Source organism: Cucurbita moschata, unplaced genomic scaffold (assembly GCF_002738365.1).
Source record: "Cucurbita moschata cultivar Rifu unplaced genomic scaffold, Cmos_1.0 Cmo_Scf00013, whole genome shotgun sequence".
Taxonomy (NCBI): domain Eukaryota; kingdom Viridiplantae; phylum Streptophyta; class Magnoliopsida; order Cucurbitales; family Cucurbitaceae; genus Cucurbita; species Cucurbita moschata.
In genome coordinates this window covers 4,496,921-4,518,791 of record NW_019268529.1, presented here as the reverse complement: position 1 = coordinate 4,518,791, position 21,871 = coordinate 4,496,921, and the positions used below count along the sequence as shown (strand labels likewise).

General features: G+C 37.5%; 4 protein-coding genes across 7 annotated transcripts in view; 3 read left to right on the top strand and 1 right to left on the bottom strand.

Annotated features, from left to right (window-relative positions):
- Nucleotides 1-333: 333 nt before the first annotated feature.
- LOC111451108 (cellulose synthase-like protein H1) lies at nt 334-9,587 on the top strand. The gene is made up of 9 exons (XM_023091384.1): nt 334-611; nt 1,183-1,501; nt 1,585-1,710; nt 1,884-2,000; nt 2,484-2,696; nt 3,018-3,129; nt 3,210-3,388; nt 8,493-8,843; nt 8,955-9,587. The coding sequence occupies exons 1-9, from the start codon at nt 349-351 to the stop codon at nt 9,501-9,503; spliced, it is 2,229 nt and encodes a 742-aa protein (XP_022947152.1). The 5' UTR covers nt 334-348; the 3' UTR covers nt 9,504-9,587.
- Nucleotides 9,588-12,696: 3,109 nt separating this feature from the next.
- On the top strand, nt 12,697-17,376 carry LOC111451122 (cellulose synthase-like protein H1). The gene is made up of 9 exons (XM_023091408.1): nt 12,697-12,974; nt 13,459-13,777; nt 13,866-13,991; nt 14,199-14,315; nt 14,868-15,080; nt 15,314-15,418; nt 15,670-15,846; nt 16,135-16,485; nt 16,596-17,376. The coding sequence occupies exons 1-9, from the start codon at nt 12,712-12,714 to the stop codon at nt 17,142-17,144; spliced, it is 2,220 nt and encodes a 739-aa protein (XP_022947176.1). The 5' UTR covers nt 12,697-12,711; the 3' UTR covers nt 17,145-17,376.
- Nucleotides 16,846-20,107, bottom strand: LOC111451112. 3 transcript variants are annotated; one of them, XR_002711931.1, is made up of 5 exons: nt 19,588-20,107; nt 18,047-19,068; nt 17,559-17,776; nt 17,236-17,368; nt 17,068-17,133 (listed from the first exon to the last, which is right to left on the bottom strand). XR_002711931.1 is itself a non-coding variant. In XM_023091390.1 (3 exons), exons 1-3 carry the CDS (start codon nt 19,906-19,908, stop codon nt 17,611-17,613), a joined length of 1,509 nt encoding a protein of 502 aa, XP_022947158.1. In that variant the 5' UTR covers nt 19,909-20,107; the 3' UTR covers nt 17,451-17,610. The 3 variants fall into 3 exon arrangements, 1 of the variants encoding a protein (XP_022947158.1); XR_002711930.1 differs by lacking the exon at nt 17,236-17,368 and having other exon boundaries at nt 16,846-17,133; XM_023091390.1 differs by lacking the exons at nt 17,068-17,133; nt 17,236-17,368 and having other exon boundaries at nt 17,451-17,776.
- Nucleotides 20,108-20,829: 722 nt separating this feature from the next.
- LOC111451120 overlaps nt 20,830-21,871 on the top strand; it is a 3,130-nt gene continuing 2,088 nt past the window's right edge. For both annotated transcript variants that reach the window (XM_023091406.1, XM_023091405.1), the window contains exon 1: nt 20,830-21,177. In XM_023091406.1, the coding sequence (XP_022947174.1) occupies nt 20,967-21,177 (211 nt within the window). In that variant the 5' untranslated portion in view covers nt 20,830-20,966. The remainder of the gene's footprint in view (nt 21,178-21,871) is intronic.

Below are 21,871 nucleotides of genomic sequence, written 5' to 3'. Positions count from 1 at the left end.
TTTTTTTTTTTTTTTTTTTTTTTTTTTTTTTTTTTAATTCAATTCAATTCGACTTTTATCGTTTAAGTTAAAACACATTTAGTTTTTTTAAATTAAACACAGGTTTCAAAAAAAAAAAAAGAAATAAATGATTGAAAACAAATTTGAAGACTTCTATGTGGAGACTAAATGGCAAGTGTAGTAATGCCACTCTGGAATCTAACAGAACATTTTGTCGGGTTCAACGTATTTGACTGTTTTGTCCCTTATTTATTTAATTAATTAATTAATTAATTATTTATTTTTTTAATTTCCCTATAAAATGCGATGAAATAAAGATGAGAATTTGCAGTCTCTTTTTGCTTCCCAATGGCCAAACCCAACGCTCTCTCTCTGTACCAAAAGGTCGAACTTCAAAGTCCTTTGCAACGAGCTTTGGATGTCACCATTTTCTTCCTCCTGCTTGCTTTGCTCGCCTACCGGCTCCTTCTGGTGCGCACCCATGGGCTCTGCTGGCTCTACGCCATTGCCTTCCTCGGCGAGTCCTGGTTCGCTTTCTTCTGGGCTCTAACCGCCAATATCACTTGGACCCCCGTCCAGTACCAAACCTATCCCCAATGCCTCTTCAAACGGTAACCTTTAACCCCCTTTTCGTCTTGTTTTTTAATTTATGTTACTAATCACGACCTTCCACAATAGTATGATATTGTCTACTTTGAGCATAAACTCTCATTGGAGATGATATTACTTACTTATAAACTCATGATCTTCTACTAAATTAGCCAATGCGGGACTCACTCCTAATAATAATCCTTCTCTCAAATAAAGTACTACATTATAAGCCTCCCTTATTCGAGGCTTGACTCCTTTCTCTGAGTCCTCAAACAAAGTACATATTTTGTTCGACACTTTAGTCACTTTTTGACTTTCTCACGATACTTTGCTTGATATTTGAGGATTTGTCAATCTATTGGCATGACCAAGTTCAGGGCATGATTTTGATACGATGGCATGACTTACCATGTTAGAAATCACAAATCTCCACAATGATACAATATTGTCCACTTTGAGCATAACTTCTAATAGAGGCTTTGCTTTAGGCTTTCCCAAAAAACCTCATAACAATTAAGATACTCTGCCTCACTTATGCTTATGAACCTATGATATTCCTTCAGGTTTATTTTATTATTATTTTTTTTATAGAGTGGAGGAGCTTCCTCGAGTGGATGTTTTCATTACGACGGCCGATCCGGAGCTGGAGCCACCGATAATCACGATAAACACAGTATTGTCTTTGTTAGCGGTGGAATATCCGGCCAATAAACTGGCTTGTTACGTCTCCGACGATGGCTGTTCGCCACTCACATATTATTCACTGTCTGAAGCTCTTAAATTTGCTAAAATTTGGGTGCCGTTTTGCAAGAACTATAGGGTCGAAGTTAGAGCTCCGTTTAGATATTTCTCCGACGACTTATCCTTAGCTGGGTCGCCGGAGTTTCAATACGAATGGAGGAGAATGAAGGTAACCAGAATTTGAAAGATAATTCATTATATATATATATCTAAATAAAAATTAAAAAATAGTTTATATTTGTGCGTAAAAAGGACGCGTATGGAGCGCTGAACCAGAGGATTGAGGACGCCGCCAAAAGCTTTACATTCGGCGATCTTGTGGGGGACCTGGCAGATTTCTCCAACACTAAACTAAAGAATCATGCTCCAATAATTAAGGTACGGGTCCATGTCTACCGCTAATCGAGTAGATATTGTTTTTTTGGGCTTCCCCATACACGTCTACTAAGATATAGTGTTTCGTTCTCCTCCCAACCAATGTGGAAGTGTAGGATGTCACGTATAGATTTAAATGTTGAATTTATTTTGAATTAATGTTATGAAATTGGTAGGTGATATGGGAGAACAAGGAGGGTATTAAAGATGGATTGCCTCATTTGATCTATGTATCGAGAGAGAAGAGACCAAATATCACACACCATAACAAAGCTGGAGCCATGAATGTTTTGGTAATTTCCCATTTTTCTTATCCTAAATTCTCTTTCAATACATATGTATCATATAATGTTATTTTTTAGATCTTATATCGATTGGAAAGAGAAATGAAATATTATTTACAAGGGTGTGAAAACTTTCTTAGTAGAGTGTTTTAAAACCGTGAGGTTGTGAGATCCCACATTGGTTGAAGAGGGTAACGAAGCATTCTTTATTAGCGTGTAAAATCTTTCTTAGTAGACTCGTTTTAAAACCGTGGAGCTGTGAGATAAAATCGTGAGTCTGTGCAATGAAGGGAACAAAACATTTCTTAGAAGGGCGTTGAAATTTATATCTAGTAGGAGCATTTTAAAACTGTGAGGTAGTGAGGTCCCACATTTTAAAGTTGTGAAGCTGACGATGATACGTAACGGGCAAAAATGGATAATATTTGTTAACGGTAGACTTGAACTATTACATAATATTTATTTATTTATTTTATTTTATTTATTATGCAGACAAGAGTGTCGGGATTAATGACAAATGCTCCTTACATGATGAACTTAGACTGTGACATGTATGTGAATAATCCCGATGTTATTTTACAAGCAATGTGTCTCTTCAAAGACCCAATAATCCATGGAGAGTATGCATTTATTCAGTTTCCTCAATGCTTTTATAATGGCCTCCAAGATGACCCCTTTGCGAACCAATGGATTATCATGATGCAGGTTTTTTTTTTTTTTTTTTCATAAGTCTTTCCCTAAATTAATTAAAAAATATCCTTAAATTTTATGAATTATCGCTTACAAAAGTTTTAATAATTTCTTTTAAACTTTATTTTATTATTATTATTATTATTTTTTTTTTTTTTGTAAATTGTCGAGAAAATATTAAACTTAAAAATTTAAAGGTATTAATTTCAAAATTTATGAGTAATTTTTTAAAAGTACAAAGTTTAGAGGTATTTTTATTAATTTAGTAAAAAAAAAATCTTTTGATATAAATTTTTGTTAATTAATATTTACGAAAAATTGATATTGTTTTTGCAGGTCAAGATGCGTGGAATGGCAGGAATTCAAGGGCCTGCATATATGGGAACAGGATGTATTCATAGAAGAAAGGTGTTGTACGGTCAATCACCTAATGAAGCTAATATTAATGGTAATCAACCTTTATTACAATCTGTTTTTTTTTATATTATTTTTTTGTATTTATGTTGTTCATATCGAATTGTTTTGCAGAGAAATATTACGATGATGAGTTATATAAAACATTTGGGAATTCAAAAGATTTCGTAACCTCGGCTACTCGAGTTTTAAGCAGCGTCGAAGATTATCCAAATTGTCTAGCCGACTCAATCAAAGCAACACATGAAGTTGCTACTGCTGATTATGAACACAATTCTCGTTGGGGTTCCAAGGTTTGCTTTCGAATGATGCTTTTGGTTCTAGTTTTCATGAGGTTTGATATTTGATTCTTACCCAAAACACAGAAAAAATAGAAGACCTAAAGAACTTGATCAACTCAACCCAAAATCGTACGGGTTGAGTTGAGTTATCAATTTATTTGGGTTGGATTGAACTCAAATAAATAAAAACCTTATGGGATGAGTGGTGGGTTATAAACTTGTTTTTTTTTACTATTTTATTTATGTTGCTTATTTCTCCCTTAAAAAAGGCTTGAGATATTGGAAGTAGGGGGAGGAACTAGTTTTTAGGGAGTGAAATAGTAGGAGTGGAAGGAGTGGTGGAGTGATTGCTGATTTGCAGTAGAAATAGGTAAATTTTTATTATATAAAGAAAATGATGTCAAGTTCTAAAGACACCACAAAAAGAAGAAAATCAATTTGTGTGTCTTCGCTTCTTCTCCCCTTCTGTTACGTTTTTTTTCTTTCAATTGGTATTAGAGCTACAAGATCAAGGCCGGTTTTTAATCATGTCTCACCTAGAGATTGAGCGGTCAAGAAGGGAGAGAGATCAAAAAATGAGACAGGAATCGAGTGATAGGATCCAAAACACCGGTGTGATAGAAGGTGATGCCTCACATGAGGTGAGTGTACAGATTCAAGAAAAGGAGGGATCTGTCACACTCAAATACTCGATGCTGACAAAATGCAACTATGCAGCTTGGGCGATTAAGATGGAGGTATTTATGATGGCACAAGGTGTTTGGGAGGCAATTGAGTCACCCAAAACAGTAGATAACCGTAAAGATAAGATGGTTTTAGCAGCTATTTATCAAAGTATTGGAGAAGATACGTTGCTACAGTTGGGTGCCAAGAAAACGGCCAAGGAAGCCTGAATCATGCTGGAAAATATGAATCTAGGTGTAGAAAGAGTGAAAGAAGTTAGAACACAGACTCTCTGGCGGGAGTTTGAAGCGTTGAGGATGGGTGATTCAGAAAGTATTGATGAGTATTCTGGAAAACTCACCATTATTGTCAACAAATTGAGAGGCCTCGGCAATACTGTGGATGATATCCAAGTAGTTAAGAAACTTCTACGATCCACCTCTGCAAAGTTTCTTCAAATCACTTCAACGATTGAGGAGTTCAGTGATCTCAAAATGAAATCCGTTGATGAGATTATTGGATCACTCAAGCCACATGAAGAAAAGTTGCAAGGGTTTGGAGAAAAAGATGAAACCGTTCTCCTTACTCATGCAGAATGGAAAGAACGAGAGAATGCAAAATCCTCAAAGAAAGAATGGAAGGATCAAGGCAGTTCCAGAGGAGGCAGGGGACGGGGTCGTGGAAGATGGAGAAGCCGTGGGAGAAGTGACTGGCATCGAGGAGATGGAGAGTCGCAAACTCAAAAGAAGAGATTTGACAAAAGTAAAATTAAATGTTACATGTGTCAGCAAATGGGACACTTCGCATCAGAGTGTTCCACAAAAGACGAACAACTCAACTTGATAGAGATGCAAAAGGATGAGGAGTCTTCATTGCTGATGTTAGAGGTGTGTGAAATTAGAACCACACATGACAAAGAGCCTGATTTTAGGATGTTGAATGAAACTATAGTGCTGCCACCCGCCAATATTGTAGCTGAAAATTCCTGGTTCCTAGATACTGGAGCAAGCAACCACATGTTAGGAGAAAGGAGGGTGTTTCGTGAGTTCGACACATATGTTGTTGGAAAGGTATGCTTCGGTGATAACTTTGTAATAGACATTTGTGGTCGAGGAATAGTGCTCTTCAAATGCAAAACCGATATGAGCCCTTGATCTTATCGCAAGTCTATTACATACCTAAACTTAAAAACAATATTATAAGTTTGGGACAACTGGATGAGAGTGAAAATAAAATAGTCATAGAGGACAGTGTTATGAAGATATATGACAGGGCTAGGAGCCGGATTGTTATGGTGACCAGACAATCCAACAGATTGTATGTAGCAAAGTTGAAGCTTGCGAATCAGGTGTGTTTAATGATAAATATCAGTACGGTGATTGGCTCTGACATGTGAGGTATGGGCACCTGAATTTTTACTCTTTAAAGCAATTAAATGACAAAAGAATGGTTGAAGGGTTGCCAAAAATCACCCAGCTCAATCAATTTTGTGCGAAGGAGTCATTGGATCTTGTCCATGGAGATCTATGTGGACTTATTTCGCCAATGACTTATGGAGGTAACAAATATTTTATGTTACTAATGGATGATTTTTTACGATTATGTGGGTGTTTATGTTGAAAAACAAGAATGAAACATTGGTGGTATTTAAAAAGTTCGAGATCAATGTGGAGGTAGAGAAAGGCAAAAAGATTAAGAGCTTTAGAACGGACCGTGGAGGAGAGTTCGTATCTACTGCTTTTAAAGACTATTGCGAGAATGAAGGCATGAAGAGACTTCTTACTGCACCATTTTCACCACAACAAAATGGCGTAGTAGAAAGGCGTAATCGAACGGTGGTAGAGATGGCCAAATGTATGTTAAAGAGTAAATAGATGCCTACAAAATTTTGGGGAGAAGCTATCAAAACTGCCGTGTATATTTTGAACAGATAGCCAACAAAAGGAGTTGCAAATGGTACACCGTATCAAGCTTGGTTTGACAAGATACCAAAGGTTCATCACTTTAAAATCTTCGGGTGTCTTGCTCATGCCAAGAATACATATTCACACCTTCCTAAACCTGCTGATAAGAGTGTGAAGACAATTATGTTGGGATATGAAGATGGAACCAAAGCTTACCGACTATTGGATCCACGAAAGAACAGAATTATGGTGAGTAGGGATGTGGTGTTCGAAGAGGAGAAAAAGTGGTGTTGGGAAGAAATCACAAATGGTGATGATGAACAAAGAGGAACTTTCACTGTTCAAATTTCAGAAAAAAGTAGAACAGAGGAGAGGAATATTGAAAATATCGAAGTTGATCCAGACAAAAGACAAAGGAAAAATTCATCCTCAACTTTATCAACGCCAGACAGAACCTCAAATGCATCACCGTCAAGCTCATCGACGCCGAAAAAATTCAGGTCTCTAGAAGATATTTATAGAGAACTGAACGAAGCAGAGGAGGAAGCAATGGACCTTTGTTTTCTTTCTATTGAGGAGCCAACCTCGTATGAGGAAGCTGTTAAGAATGAAAACTGGAGGAATGCCATGATGTCTGAAACTCTCTCCATCGAAAAGAACAGAATGTGGGAACTCACAAATTTGCCGAAGAATCATAAAGCAATCGGCATCAAATGGATTTTCAAATTAAAGAAAAATTCAGAAGGAGAAATCATGAAACATAAGGCGAGACTCGTGCAAAGGGATATGCACAACAGTTTGGTGTAGATTACAGTGAAGTATTCGCACCAGTGGCCAAGTTAGAAACAGTGAGATTAATTATTGCCTATGTAGTTATTAAGAACTGGGAAGTACATCATATGGATGTAAAGACAACTTTTCTAAATGACGAGTCAGAAGAGGAGGTATATGTTGTTCAACTAGAAGGGTTCGTTGACAAGGAAAATCCAAACATGGTGTTAAAACTACGTAAAGTCTTGTATGGATTAAAACAGGCTCCAAGGGCCTGAAATTTTAAACTTGATCAATGTTTGCAGTCACTTGGTTTTGTTAGATGTCCACAGGAATATACTATCTACAAGAAAATTAATGGATTTGAAGCAATGATAATCGGCACATATGTGGATGACTTAATCATAGCCGGCTCAAACAAACAAGTTATAGCTCAGTTCAAGGAAGAGATGCACCAGAAATTTGAGATGAGCGATCTTGGACTTTTGAGCTATTACTTCGGTATTGAGGTACGACAAAGCAGTGAATCATTCACTTTATGTCAGGTCGGATATGTAAGAAAAATCCTAGAGAAGCTAGGAATGGGGGAGTGCAATCCTTGTTCGATTCCCATGGAACCAAGAATGAAGATGAGCAAACATGGGAATGGAGAACCTGCAATTGACAAAACACTTTACAGAAGTGTTATTGGAAGCTTACGCTATCTGGTTAATACCCGGCCCGACATAGCCTACTCTGTTGGTGTGATGAGTAGATACATGGAGGCACCAACAACTTCACATCTCACAGCAGTAAAACAAATATTGAGGTATGTGAAAGGTACTCTAAGTTTTGGCTGTATTTATAAGAAGCTATCGAATGTGGAGCTGGTAGGATTTAGCGACAGTGATATGGCTGGGATATTGATGATAGGAAGAGTACAACTAGAGTGTTGTACTATTTTGGAGTAAATCCAATAACTTGGGTATCACATAAGCAAAAGGTGGTGGCTTTGTCATCATGCGAGGCTGAGTATATAGTCGCAACTACTGGAACATGTCAAGGAATATGGTTGGGCGAGATTTTGAGTAACATTAGTCAACTTCCAGTAAAACCCAAGCTTAATGTTGACAACAAGTCAGCTATAGCGTTGGCGAAAAATTCTGTTTACCATGATCGAAGTAAGCACATCGATACCAGGTTCCACTTTATTCGCCAATGTGTACAAACTAAAGCTATTGAATTGGAATATGTGAACACAGATGAATAGTTGGCGGATATTCTGACAAAGCCGTTAGCAAAACAACGGTTCTTGGAGTTAAGAGAGAAGATTGGCTTGAAGAAAGTCATTCAACATAGTTAAACAAGTTTAGAGGAGTGATGGTTGGTTATAAACTTTTTTTTTATTATTTTATTTCGGTTGCTTATTTCCCCATGAAAAAAGGCTGAGATATTGGAAGAAGTGGAAGGAACTAGTTTCTAGGGAGTGGAATAGCAGGAGGAAGGAGTGGTGGAGTGCTCGCTGATTTGTAGTAGAAATAGGTAAATTTTTATTATATAAAGAAAATGGTGCCAAGTTCGAAAGACACCGCAACAAGAAGAAAATCAATTTGTGTGTCTTTCCTTCTTCTTCTCCCCTTCTGTTAGGTTTTTTTCTTTCATGGGTTGATTGATGAGTTCTCCTAAAATTAGTTTGGTTGAACCAGACTAACTAGAACCAACACAAACATTAACATCGTTAATTTTTAACAAAAATGTTTGCACCTTGTTTACTTTAATAATTGCTGATTGGTCCTTAGGTGGGTTGGCAATATGGATCAGTAGTGGAGGACGTTTTGACAGGGATGTTGATACATAAAAAGGGATGGAAATCTGCATACCTTACACCAACACCGCCAGCGTTCCTCGGATGTGCACCCTCAGGCGGTCCAATTCCATTAAGCCATCATAAGAGAGGAATCACAGGGCTACTTGAAACCTTAATCAGCAAAAACTCCCCCATTGTCACTGCTCTCTCTGATAACCTCCAATTTAGGCAGCGTATGTTCTATCTATGGATATACCTGGCGAGCGTTCAAGCTATTCCAAGGATATGTTACGCTCTTCTCCCAGCATTTTGTCTAATAGCCAACTTTCATTTTCTGCCCAAGGTAACTATACAATAGAATCTCTACACCATCTACAAAATCAGAGATAATCAAGTTTAATTCAAGACTTGTTAAGTAGATTTGAGGTAACCAACTATGGCCATCTCAATGCAGGCACAGGAACCAGTTATATGCATACCTCTGCTCCTTTCCGTCCTTTTCGTCCTAAGACAGATGTTAGGGTACATCGAAACGGACCAATCCATAAGAGCCTGGTGGAATAACCATAGAATGGATATGATTAAGTCAATGTGTTCTTGCTTGCTTGGAGTTGTGGCTGTCCTTTTGAAGATTTTAGGACTATCAGAGACGACGTTCCAGGTAACAAAAAAGGAGTCAGCTTCTTCTAGTGATGACACAGAGAGTAGTGATAGAGATTTGGGTCGGTTCACATTTGATGAGTCCCCAATGTTTGTGCCAATTACAACCGTTATGATGATTCAACTAGCGGCACTTGCAATCGGTTTCTTGGGAACACAGCCAGGCCGTCGAGAGTTTGGGGTGGGTGAGGTGACATGCAGTGTGTGGTTGGTTTTGTGCTTCTGGCCAATTTTGAAGGGGATGTTTGCAAAGGGAAGCTATGGGCTTCCATGGTCCACATTATTCAAATCCAGTGCTTTGACTTTCTTGTTTGTATACTTGTGTCGAATGTCTACAAAGTGAAATGAAGCTAAGGGGCTGTTCTAGTGTCTACTTGCATCAATACACAGCTTTATTCAATGAATGAATAAAACAGTCATTTGGGAAGCTGGAATTGAAGCAATGTGTAGCGTATTTATGGCTCCTCACTTGGGGCCTTCGTTCCATTCCAGAGCTTTGTTATGCTATGCTACCACCTATTGTCTCATCACAAACTCTCACTTCTTACCCACTGTAGGTACAAATGGAAAACTAGCATTACATGTTATATTATGTTAACTCGTAGTTACGGATATCCTTTAACCCATTCAATCAGGATCCCAAGAGACCCATCTCAACTGGAGTGGGAAATTCCCGCTTGAACGGAAAATGGGAAAGGAAGTGAGGGGTTTCTTCATTAGCTAATGGAGACAGGATGGGGATTAGATTCCCCATTTCCGCCTCGCGAACATTTCTACAACTGTTGTGAGTTGGTGTGAATAATAGGTTTATGCATCTTCTATATATGTATTGACATTTATTTGGTTCATGCGTAAGTCTCATTTATTTGGCTCATAACCCTTTTGGTTCATAACTCAGTTATTTGGTTCATCTTCTATTTTGATATATAAATCATCTTGATTCAAGCATGACATTAATGCTTCTATGCAGTTTATCTAGGATGATTGAGATGTATTGAATTTGATTGAGTTTGAGTATCATTTTGTATGTGCTGAGTTCCATTCGGGAGGAACTTTGTTGAGAGTCTTTGTAGTGTGAGAGTTGTGAGATCCCACATCGGTTGGAGAGGAGAACAAATACCCTTACATAAGGGTGTGGAAACCTTGAGGACAAGCACGAAAGAGAAAACCCAAAAATGCCAATATATGTTAGCGGGGATTGGACTGTTACGAATGGTATCAGAGCCAGACACCGGGCGTTGTGCCAACGAAGAGGTTGAGCCTCAAAGGGGGTGGACACGAGGCGATGTGCCAGCAAAAACTCTGGGTCCCAAAGGAGGGTGGATTGGGGGTCCCACATCGATTGTACCGTCCCCCAAAGGGGGGTGGATTGTGAGATCCCACATCGTTTGGGGAGGAGAACGAAACACCTTTTATAAGGTTTCTAAGGATATGGAAACTTCTCCCTAATAAACGCGTTTCAAAACCTTGAGGGGAAGCCCGAAAACGGGGAAAGCCCTGAAAAAATTCAAAGAGGACAATATCTGATAGCGGTGGGTTTGGACTCTTACACAGAGTGTGAGATATATAAATACTTAAAAAAATTTAGATTGGCTGCAACTAGTGTAGGAGAATTTATTCTCTCCAAACCATGTAAATCTTTGTGTGTCTTTATAATTTCTGTTTGTGGATCTAGCTTTCGCTTCCGTTACAAAGGAAGATATGGGCTTCCATTCGTCTATCATCTACAAGTCAGCTGCCTAATTGGCTTTGTTCTTCCTTCGTTTATGCCAAAAAAAAAAAAAAGAAAAAAACAACCCGAATTGAGTGTGTATAGATCAAGTTTTACCGTTCACTATGGTTCACTATTAAAGGTTAATTGATGACCTCTGTCCCAACATTGTATATTCATCGAGTGAGCGATTCCATATATTTGTCGCTACTAAAATATTATGTGAACAAGACGGTTCATGATTAAGGATAAGTTAGCAAATCTCTAACTTTCTGCATATAATGTTAGGTTATAGAGTTTGTTGCTTATTTACGTGTGAGTCAACTTTATACGTATTAAAGCTATATTTGGTAAATGAGTAAATTGTTAGTAAATAGTTATGTATAGTAAAAAGCTATATTGGGTAAAGATATATGGGGTAAATAGTTATATACGGTATATCTGGTAAAGCTAAATATAGTAAGCTAAATCATATATATACGGGCATACCTTCGAAAATGTACTTTCTGTATTTTCTATTATTGTACATACTTGAAGTCATCAATATACTTTGTGTATTCTCTATATTCTCTTGTTGTACATACTTGAACTATCAATATAAATCCTTTAGCCAGAGTTCTCCTTGCATTTTCTCTATCCTGTTCTTTGGTGTTCATCTAAATCGAGGGTGTGCGTTGTTGTGTGATCCTAACATATAATCCATATGGGTCTCATCTTCATGGTTGAGGATAAGCTAGCGAACCCTTAACCATGCCCACATGGTCATTTAATCGTATCATTTTCATATTAAGAATCTGTTGAATTAAGTAGCTTTGGAGCAAATTTTTATTAACATAAAGATATTGAGTCCTTGTTGTGAGGTAGGCTACTAGATCTGCTGCTTTATTTTTGTACCAACAACTAAAACTTACTTATTGCATCAATAATTAAATCACGAAAAGAATTGAAAGTCACTATTTATATCAATTGTATTTTCTTTTTCGGTGGAATCATAGGAACTTTAAAGTTAAACATAATTTGGTTGGAACACAATTTTATGTTGGATGACATCTTACAAATTTTCCTAAGATGCATGTAAGTAAAAGCAAAACATGTTAGAAGAATTCGTGTTGGTAGATAGTCTCCACTCTTAGAACTAACGAGTAGATAACGTAACTATGTCGTAAGACTATAGAAGAATGTTGAGATCATCAAGTGTTAAATCTAGATTCATAATTCTCATCTAAATTCTTGAGTGTAAGTCGTCACCAATTTCAAATGATCAGGAGCAGCTGAATTGACTAAATGTTTTACATTTTGGAAAGTCTTTATTTTGGTATTCAATTAATATTTGAATAATTTCAAATATTGTTAATTTTTATAATAATTTTAAAAGTAAAGTAAAGTTGAGTTAGGTTGACTTACACACGACAGACTAATGAAACTAAATTCAATCAAATCCAAATTAAATTTTTTTTAATCGAATTCAACTTTTATGTTTATGTTGGACAATTAGATCTAATGATCGAGTCAAACACATTTAATTTTTTTTTAAAATTAATCACAAGTTTCAAAAAAAGAGGGTCATGTGATTAATTAAAAAAAGAAAAAAAATGGTTGAAAGCAAATTTGAACACTTCTACGTGGAGACCAGATTTGAGACCTGCTTGACCCCCACGAAATGGCAAGTGTCGGAATGCAACTATGGAATCTAGCAGAACATTTTCTCGGGTTCAACGCATTTGACTCTTTTGTCACTTTTTTTATTTAATTAATTATTTATTTATTTATTTTTTTTTTAATTTCCCTATAAAATGCGATGAAATAAAGATGAGAATTTGCAGTCTCTTTTTGCTTCCCAATGGCCAAACCCAACGCTCTCTCTCTGTACCAAAAGGTCGAACTTCAAAGGCCTTTGCAACGAGCTTTGGATGTCACCATTTTCTTCCTCCTGCTTGCTTTGCTCGCCTACCGGCTCCTTCTGGTGCGCACCCATGGGCTCTGCTGGCTCTACGCCATTGCCTTCCTCTGCGAGTCCTGGTTCGCTTTCTTCTGGGCTCTAACCGCCAATCTCACTTGGACCCCCGTCCATTACCAAACCTATCCCCAACGCCTCCTCAAACGGTAACCTTTAACCCCTTTTCCTCGTGACTTTACTTTTGGTTTTTCGAGAAGACCTCATTGTTGAAGATCGTTGGGAGTCAGTCCCACTTTAATAAATTTAGGGAATGAATACATTTTCATTGGTCGAAGGCTTTTGGAAAAACCCAAAGCAAAATCACGAAAGATTATGTTCAAAGTTGGACAGTATCATACTATAGTGGAGAATTCATAATTAATCAACGTGGAACTCTGTCCCAACTGTTGAATAAAAGTCCTACATCGACTAATTTAGAAAATGATCATGGATTTATAATCAAATAATAATTCTCCATTTGAGCAAGACCTCCTGGAGAAGCTCAAAGCAAAGTTGTGAGAGCTCATGCTAAAAGGGGACAATATCATACTTGAGAGTTGAGAGTTGTGTTGATTTAACACCAACCATTTAGAGATAAATGCAAGAATAATTTTAATTTTGTGGTTTTCATTTATTTGTGTGGAAAAACAGAGTCGAGGAGTTTCCACCGGTGGACGTTTTCATTACGACGGCGGATCCGGTGCTGGAGCCGCCGATAATCACGATAAACACGGTGCTGTCTTTGTTAGCGGTGGAATATCCGACCAATAAACTGGCTTGTTACGTCTCCGATGACGGCTGTTCGGCACTCACATATTATTCTCTTTCTGAAGCTCTTAAATTTGCTAAAATTTGGGTGCCATTTTGCAAGAAATATACGGTCGAAGTTAGAGCTCCGTTTAGATATTTCTCCGACGACTTATCCTCAGCTGGGTCGCCAGAGTTTCAATACGAGCGGAGGAGAATGAAGGTAAACCGAATTTGAAAGATAATTCTTTTAAATATATATATATATATCTATATAAATTAAAAAATGGTTTATATTTTTGTGTAAAAAGCACGCGTACGAAGAGCTGAACCAGAGGATTGAGGACGCCGCCAAAAGCTTTACATTCGGCAATCTTGTGGGGGACCTCGCAGATTTCTCTAATACTAAACCAAGGAATCATGCTCCAATAATTAAGGTACGGGACCACGTCTACTGGTAGGCTAGCAGATATTGTTCTTTTAGGCTTCTATATGGGCTTTCTCATACACGTCAGTTAGGAAAAATTTTCTACACTTTTATAAATGGTGTGTCGTTCTCTTTCTCAACTAGTGTGGGAGTATATGATGTCACGTATAGATTTAAATGTTGAATTTATTTTGTATTAATGTGATGAAATTGGTAGGTGATATGGGAGAACAAGGAAGGTATTCGAGATGGATTGCCCCATTTGGTCTATGTATCACGAGAGAAGAGACCAAATATCACTCACCATAACAAAGCTGGAGCTATGAATGTTTTGGTAATTTCACATTTTTCTTATGCTAAATTCCTCTCTCGAAGAATATAATATATATATAATCTCTAATAGTAGGTGAGATCATACATATGTTTGGAGAGGGAAACAAAACATTATTTATAAGATTGTGAAAACTTCTATCTAGTAGACGCGTTTTAAAATCGTGACGCTGTGAGATCCCACATCAGTTGGAGAGGGCAACAAAACATTTCTCATTAGGGTGTAGAAACCTTTCTCTAGTAGGCTCGTTTTAAAACCGTTGGGCTGTGAGATAAAACCTTGAGATAGTGAGATGAAGGGAACAAAACATTTCTTAGAAGGGTGTGGAAACCTCTCTCTAGTAGATAGATGCGTTTTAAAATCGTGAGGCTGGGACGTTACACGTCAGTTAGGAAGTAGAACAAAACATTTCTTATAAAGGTGTGGAAACATCTCTACAGTAAACACATTTTAAAGTTGTGAGCCTAATAGTAATACGTAACGATGCAAAACAGACAATATTTACTAACGAGATTTAGGTTGTTATATAATATATTTATTTTATTTATTATGCAGACAAGAGTATCGGGATTAATGACAAATGCTCCTTATATGATGAACTTAGACTGTGACATGTTTGTGAATAATCCCGACATTATTTTACAAGCAATGTGTCTCTTCAAAGACCCAATCATCCGTAGAAAGTTTGCATTTGTTCAGTTTCCTCAATGCTTTTATAATGGCCTCCAAGATGATCCCTTTGGGAACCAATGGATTATCACAATGCAGGTACTTTTTTGTTTTTTTATAATTTTTTCGCCAAATTAATTAAAAAAATATCCTCAAATTTTGTCCGAAAAAGGTTAAACTTAAATTTAAAGGTATTATTAAAAATTTTGAAAATTTATGAGTATTTTTTTAAAAGCACAAAATTTATGGTATTTTTATTAATTTAGCCAAAAATTCTTTTCTTATAAATTTTTGTTAATTAATATTTAGAAAATTTTATGTTGTTTTTGCAGCTCACGATGCGTGGAATGGCAGGAATTCAAGGGCCTGCGTATATGGGAACAGGATGTATTCATAGAAGAAAAGTGTTGTACGGTCAATCACCTAATGANTCAGATGTATCGAAGCAAGAAGAGCAATGAAATGACAACGGTGGCAGATCAAAGGGTTCTAATGTCTCAAACTAGTGATCGCAACATATTCACTGTCAGCCAAATCCCCATGTTCCAACGCCATAACCAAACCTACCCTTCTAATATTTTTCGGTAAGAACACCTCTTAATTCATTACAATCTGGTTTTTTTTTTTTTTTTTTTTTTATATTATTTCTTTTGTATTTATGTTGTTCATATCGAATCGTTTTGCAGAGAAATATTATGATGATGAGTTATATAAAATATTTGGGAATTCAAAAGATTTCGTAACCTCGGCTACTCGAGTTCTAAGAAGCGTCGAAGATTATCCAAATTGCCTAGCCGACTCAACCAAAGCAACACATGAAGTTGCTACTGCTGATTATGAACACAATTCTTGTTGGGGTTCCAAGGTTTGCTTTCAAATAATGCTTTTGGTTCTAGTTTTCATGAACTCTAATAGTTGATTCTACACAAAATCTAGTTGAGAAGATAGAAAAAATAGACGACCTGAAGAACTTGATCAACTCAACCCAAAATCGTACGGATTGAGTTAATCAATTTATTTGGACTGGATTGAACTCAAATAAATAAAAAATTTATGGAATGAGTTGATTTATGAGTTCCCTCAAATTAGTTTGAGACGCAAAGAATCGTTAATTTTTAACAAATGTTTTCAATAATTGCTGATTGGTCCTTAGGTGGGTTGGCAATATGGATCAATAGTGGAGGACGTTTTGACAGGGATGTTGATCCATAAAAAGGGATGGAAATCTGCATACCTTACACCAACTCCACCGGCCTTCCTAGGATGTGCACCCTCAGGCGGCCCAATTCCATTAAACCATCACAAGAGAGCAACCACAGGGCTACTTGAAACCTTAATTAGCAGAAACTCCCCCATTGCCACTGCTCTCTTTGATAAGCTCCAATTTAGGCAACGTATGTTCTATCTATGGATGTACCTGACGAGCGTTCAAGCTATTCCAGAGATATGTTACGCTCTTCTGCCAGCATTTTGTCTAATAGCCAACTTTCATTTTCTGCCCAAGGTAAGTATAGAATACAATCTCTACACCATCTAAAAATCAGAGATATTCAAGTTTCATTCAAGACTTGTTAAGTAAATTTGAGGCAACCAACTATGGCCATCTCAATGCAGGTACAGGAACCAGTAATATGCATACCTCTGCTCCTTTTCATCCTTTTTGTCCTAAGACAGATGTTAGGGTACATCGAAACGGACCAATCCATAAGAGCCTGGTGGAATAACCATAGAATGGATATGATTAAGTCAATGTGTTCTTGCTTGCTTGGAGTTGTGGCTGTCCTTTTGAAGATTTTAGGACTATCAGAGACGACGTTCGAGGTAACAAAAAAGGAGTCAGCTTCTTCTAGTGATGACACAGAGAGTAGTGATAGAGATTTGGGTCGGTTCACATTTGATGAGTCCCCAATGTTTGTGCCAATCACAACCATTATGATGATTCAACTAGCGGCACTTTCAATCGGTTTCTTGGGAACACAGCCAGGCCGTCGAGAGTTTGGGGTGGGTGAGGTGACATGCAGTGTGTGGTTGGTTTTGTGCTTCTGGCCAATTTTGAAGGGGATGTTTGCAAAGGGAAGCTATGGGCTTCCATGGTCCACCCTATTCAAATCCAGTGCTTTGGCTTTCTTGTTTGTATACTTGTGTCGAATGTCTACAAAGTGAAATGAATAAATTTTGGTCAGTTACTAAAATTCTGTCTTCAAGCTAAGTTAGTTTTATCCCTACGATCATCCTTATGAAGGGATTGACTCACAATGGCAAATATTGGACTCCCACTATTTACTATTTGTAAAGTCACCTGCGGTGGCTCTAGGGGCTGTCTACTTGTGTCACATATACAGCTTTATTCAATGAATAAAACAGTCATCTGGGAATACAGAGGATTTCTGTTGAATGGAGGGTATATGTTAGTTTGAAAGGAGTATGTCAGTCATGTGAATCGGCATTATGTTAGTGTTATGTCTGCAATTGGCAACAACGGGATATGGCCATTTAATAAAATCAAAGAATGCATTTTCAGTTATAACCAACACTACGCTGCAACAGATTTAAAAAGGAAAAGGGAAAGAAAAATACATGAAAAGCTAAGTGGCAGCGCGTACTCTTCAGAAGAAGAACTAAAGATGCATCACTTTGGTGGGATTGAAAGATGGCTTTCGAGCATAAAAGAAAGGTCGTGCATCTTCGCCATCATCATCTGTACGTCATCTAAATTTGAACTTGGAGCGGATGAAGACTGAATTTCCTTCGTAGCTTTGGAATTTTCTCCACTTTTCCCGTTCTCTTCACTCATCCTAAAGCATGAAAAATGTAAAAGGTACGGAATAAGTTGGCTGATTGTTTTAAAAAAGAAAAACATATAAGTGAAAGCTTGAAGGGAGTGATGCATTTGCATGAATGAGTGACGATTGATGGAGAGTCTAAACCAGGCTTGATGACCAAACAATTTTAGTGGGGCATAAGGAGGAATATGAAAACAGGGAACCTCCTAGCCATGGGTGTCAACAGTAAAAATATTGTATTTTCAGTTGCCTTATAACAATATTTGATTAATTTGTACATACCAGCTTAAATCAGAAGCATCGGGCCGTGTTGCCTTTTCTTCTGATGTACCATTCAAATTGGGGAAGGCTTCCACAAATAAATTTGGCTGAGAAAAGTTTCCAAAATTAATATCCTTTGAGGTCGTTGTGCCGAAGAAATCTATTTCTGATATTTCAGCGACTTTTGGCACAATGTTATTAACAATATCTTTCCCGAAATTATCGAAAGAGCCTTGCATGCCGGTTGAGCTAGTAAAATCATCCCAAGCATCCGCTGAGTCGTCATCCTCGAAATCACTATTATCATCAGGCTTCTTTTTGCTCCCTCCTTGCCACTGATCATCTTGAAACCAATCAACACTTGCTGATGAAGAATAATCTGCAGTCCCTACAGGTTTTCCATCAAATCCAGTTTGGTTGACCTGTTCAGGCGTGCAAATGGTTTCATGGTTTGAACTACTCCATAAATCATCTTGTTGTTGAAACCAGTCACTGGTAATTGATGAAGAGGGGTTTTTTGTTTCTTCTATTTCTCCACTTCTATACTTGTTCTGGTGTCCAGATGTTAGTTCCAAAGAGTAAGAAATATCGACCCCAGAAATAGCAAAAGGATCAACTGATTTAGAATTATTATGAGAAGTTGCAGAGTTCACAGTCTGAAAGTTTGCCTCCCAACCAGAAAAGGAATCACAACTCTCATGTTCATTGATCCTTGTCGCTGTATCAGAAGATTGAACATTTCCAAACAAACTAAGATCTACATTGTCCTGAAAAGTTTTGCTTTCAGAACCATCAATTTGTTGATTCAGTGGCTCATCTGATACTTTTAAGGTAGTGTCTTTGTTTTCCTCAGAAAAGTAGTTGTCAAGATCAACTTCAGCCAAATTCAAGGTACTTTTACTTGGAGCCAGAGTATTGTCTGAGAGCCCCCTTTTTTCAGATTCAGGCCACCTGATCTTTAAATCTAGAAGATCAGTGAGGGGAAACTCCTCAGCTGATTTTCCTCGGTTCGATTCCTTCAAATCCATATACCCCACCATCTCCTGCAAAAGATTTCCAAATACATTTCAAAGGATCAGCCCGTAAGAATCCCAGGCATGCAACAACATCAATCAACAACATCAATCAACAATCTAATCCTACTGGCCTAAATGCAGAAACTACTTTCGTGCTAAAATCAACTTTGAAAATTATCCATTTCAGATGAATTCACAGATGAACTTCCTGAATACCACAACCATGAGCATTAGAATTAAGATAGTAAATCCATGCAAGAACAGAAGCTTTTATAATTCTAACAGATTTTTCTCCGAAACTAGAACCAAAGTTTTCCATCAAGCCTACAGTCTGTTTGAACTAATACAGCATTTTAGAATCGGCGACAAATTTTTCGCAATAAATCTTCCCTAGAGAGATGTGTAAGTAACTCATACAATACACAAGCGCCTACGTTAGAACAGGAGAAACTGAAGTTGAACTTTTCCCTATTCCGACACGAATCTTAACAAATATACAAGGGCAAAATAAAATCTCAAGATTCCTAACAAAATAGAAGAACCTACCGATCCATCCAAGCCCAAGGACTCGAGCAGCCAACGACAAGCGATGGTATTCTTGAAATTAATCGGGTCTGGAGGGACCTCCGTGTTCTGTTCCTTGCCGCACAAAACGCAAATAAATGACTTCAAATCTCTAAGCAATCTTCCTTTGCAGTGCTTGCAACGAAGATAAGGCGGCGAAGGGTCGAGCTTAGCAATTGTTTCATGGAGCGACGGTAGATTAGGAAGTGAAGAATCGTGAGGGTCGTAGGAGGAGAGTTTGGCTTCATTTCGAAGTGAGATCTGGAGTTGTTTGATGAGATCGTTAGGGATTTGGTACGCCATTGATAGGGTTTAAAGGTGTTCGGCGTGTCTCCGGCTAGTGTGAGCGACAGAGTTTGGCTTCTGTGTGGATTTCGATAATGAAGATCGATTCCTTTCTCGGTGACGGAGAGGATGGCATTTCGGTACAGACTACAGAGAGAATGTCCAAAACGCAGCGTATCATGGAATGAAGAACTCGCTATTAGAAGTCGCGGCTTCCGACTAGGTAGGATTTTTTTTTCTTTTTCTTTTTCTTTTTCTTAGAGATTGGTTTGGATTTAGAGATTAAAATCTGGTAGCATAAGATAAGTAAGCATCAAGGTGGATAATATCTACTAGCAGTGAATTTGGATTGTTACAAATGGTATCAAAGTCGTGCATCGAGTGGTGTGTCAACGTGGGTTGTTCCAAATGATATCAAAGTCATGCATTGAGTGGTGTGTCAACGTAGCGATGGACTTAAGTTGTTACGATGGTATCAAAACCAAGCAACAAACAGTGTGCTAGCAAGGATGCTAGATCCCCAAGGAGGTGGATTGTGGAACGAGAACACTGGAACCGTGAAGGGTGAATTGTGAAATCTCATATTGATCGGAAAGGAGAACGAAAGAGACACCGAAAGGTGTGCCAGCATCATTAAGGACACTGGATCCAAAAAGGGTGGATTGTAGGACGAGAATGCTAGAGTCTAAGGAGATGAATTGTGAAATCTCACATTAGTTAGAGGGAGGAACAAAACATTTGTATAGAAATCTCTCGAAACATTCCTTAAAAGTGTGAAAGCTCTCCCTAACATGCTAATAAGGTGCTAATATATATATATATATTAAATATTTTTTATTATTTATTCTTTAATTACTAAAATAAATTTTGAAGTTTTTGAAATTAAAATCTCAAAAAATATATATTAAAATTATAATTTAGATGAACATTCATGATTTCCCCAATCCCCACTACGTTTGATTTCCATTCCGCTTTTCCTTCTGTAATTCATCGTCTCCAACGAGCTCGTTTCCATTTTGCATTTCTCGTTTCTGGACACACACATAGAGGTAGAGGAGATACAGAAAGGTCTAGGAATGGCAGTGAAGCCGGCGGGTTCGTGCTCTCCAGGACTGACGAAGGTGGGATTGGGTTTTATAGCTCTCTGTATAGCTGCTTACATTTTGGGTCCGCCTCTCTACTGGCACTTCGTGGAGGGCTTGGCTGTTCTTTCTTCTTCCTCTTCCTCAACTTGTCCACCTTGCTTTTGTGACTGTTCTTCTCAGACTGACTTCGCCTTCACTGATGGTGAGTTTGTCCGGAAATGAAATACTCCAGATTTTAGGCATCATATTCTTGCAGATCTAGTTTCTTTCCGCTCTTTTGTGTCCTTTCTTTTTGTTTTCTGATTTCCTCTTTGATCTCATGTTCCATGTTGCCAAAAGTTTAGACGACTGCTACCTTTTTCTTGTTCTTTTTTGCTGAAAATTCTTCAGTTGCTTGATTCTGTTTCTCCTTGATCGAGGAGGATCATGTTAATTGTGAATTTGGTCTCAAATGCCAAAAACAAGTATTTTATGCTCCACTGTGCTGCCATGGAACAATAATACTCTAGCCAACTTGAACTGTAAATGCATTTTGCTTCGTTTTAAAGGGTTGTAGGTTCGAATTCTCACCCGTTATCTTCTTTTAGCCATTGATGGTTTCAGCTTTTCTTTATTCAAATCTGCCATCGCTGGACTTCAATCTCATTTTGTTTTTATTATTTGTGTTATCATTGCAAATTATGTTAAGGTTTGAGGATTAAATCTAGTTTGATTAAAGTCTTTATTCAGAGTTTAAATTCTACACGCTTCACTTGTATCTTTACCAAAAACAAGAAATATAACAAAATATTGCAAAGAATATTCTGTTATCTGTTGTATTGATATGGAGTAGAGACTTAATTTTGAATGTTTGAAGTTCTTGCTTGAGAATTTTTTTTTTTTTTTTTTTTTTTTTT

Coding starts and splice junctions, on each gene's coding strand:
- LOC111451108 (XM_023091384.1), top strand. CDS start 349: ATGGCCAAACCCAACGCTCTCTCTCTGTACCAAAAGGTCGAACTTCAA. Junction 612..1,182: donor CCCCAATGCCTCTTCAAACG/GTAACCTTTAAC, acceptor TTTTTTTTATAG/AGTGGAGGAGCTTCCTCGAG. Junction 2,697..3,017: donor AATGGATTATCATGATGCAG/GTTTTTTTTTTT, acceptor TTGTTTTTGCAG/GTCAAGATGCGTGGAATGGC.
- LOC111451112 (XM_023091390.1), bottom strand. CDS start 19,908: ATGGCGTACCAAATCCCTAACGATCTCATCAAACAACTCCAGATCTCA. Junction 19,069..19,587: donor CCTTGGGCTTGGATGGATCG/GTAGGTTCTTCT, acceptor AATCTTTTGCAG/GAGATGGTGGGGTATATGGA. Junction 17,777..18,046: donor GATGCTTCTGATTTAAGCTG/GTATGTACAAAT, acceptor TTCATGCTTTAG/GATGAGTGAAGAGAACGGGA.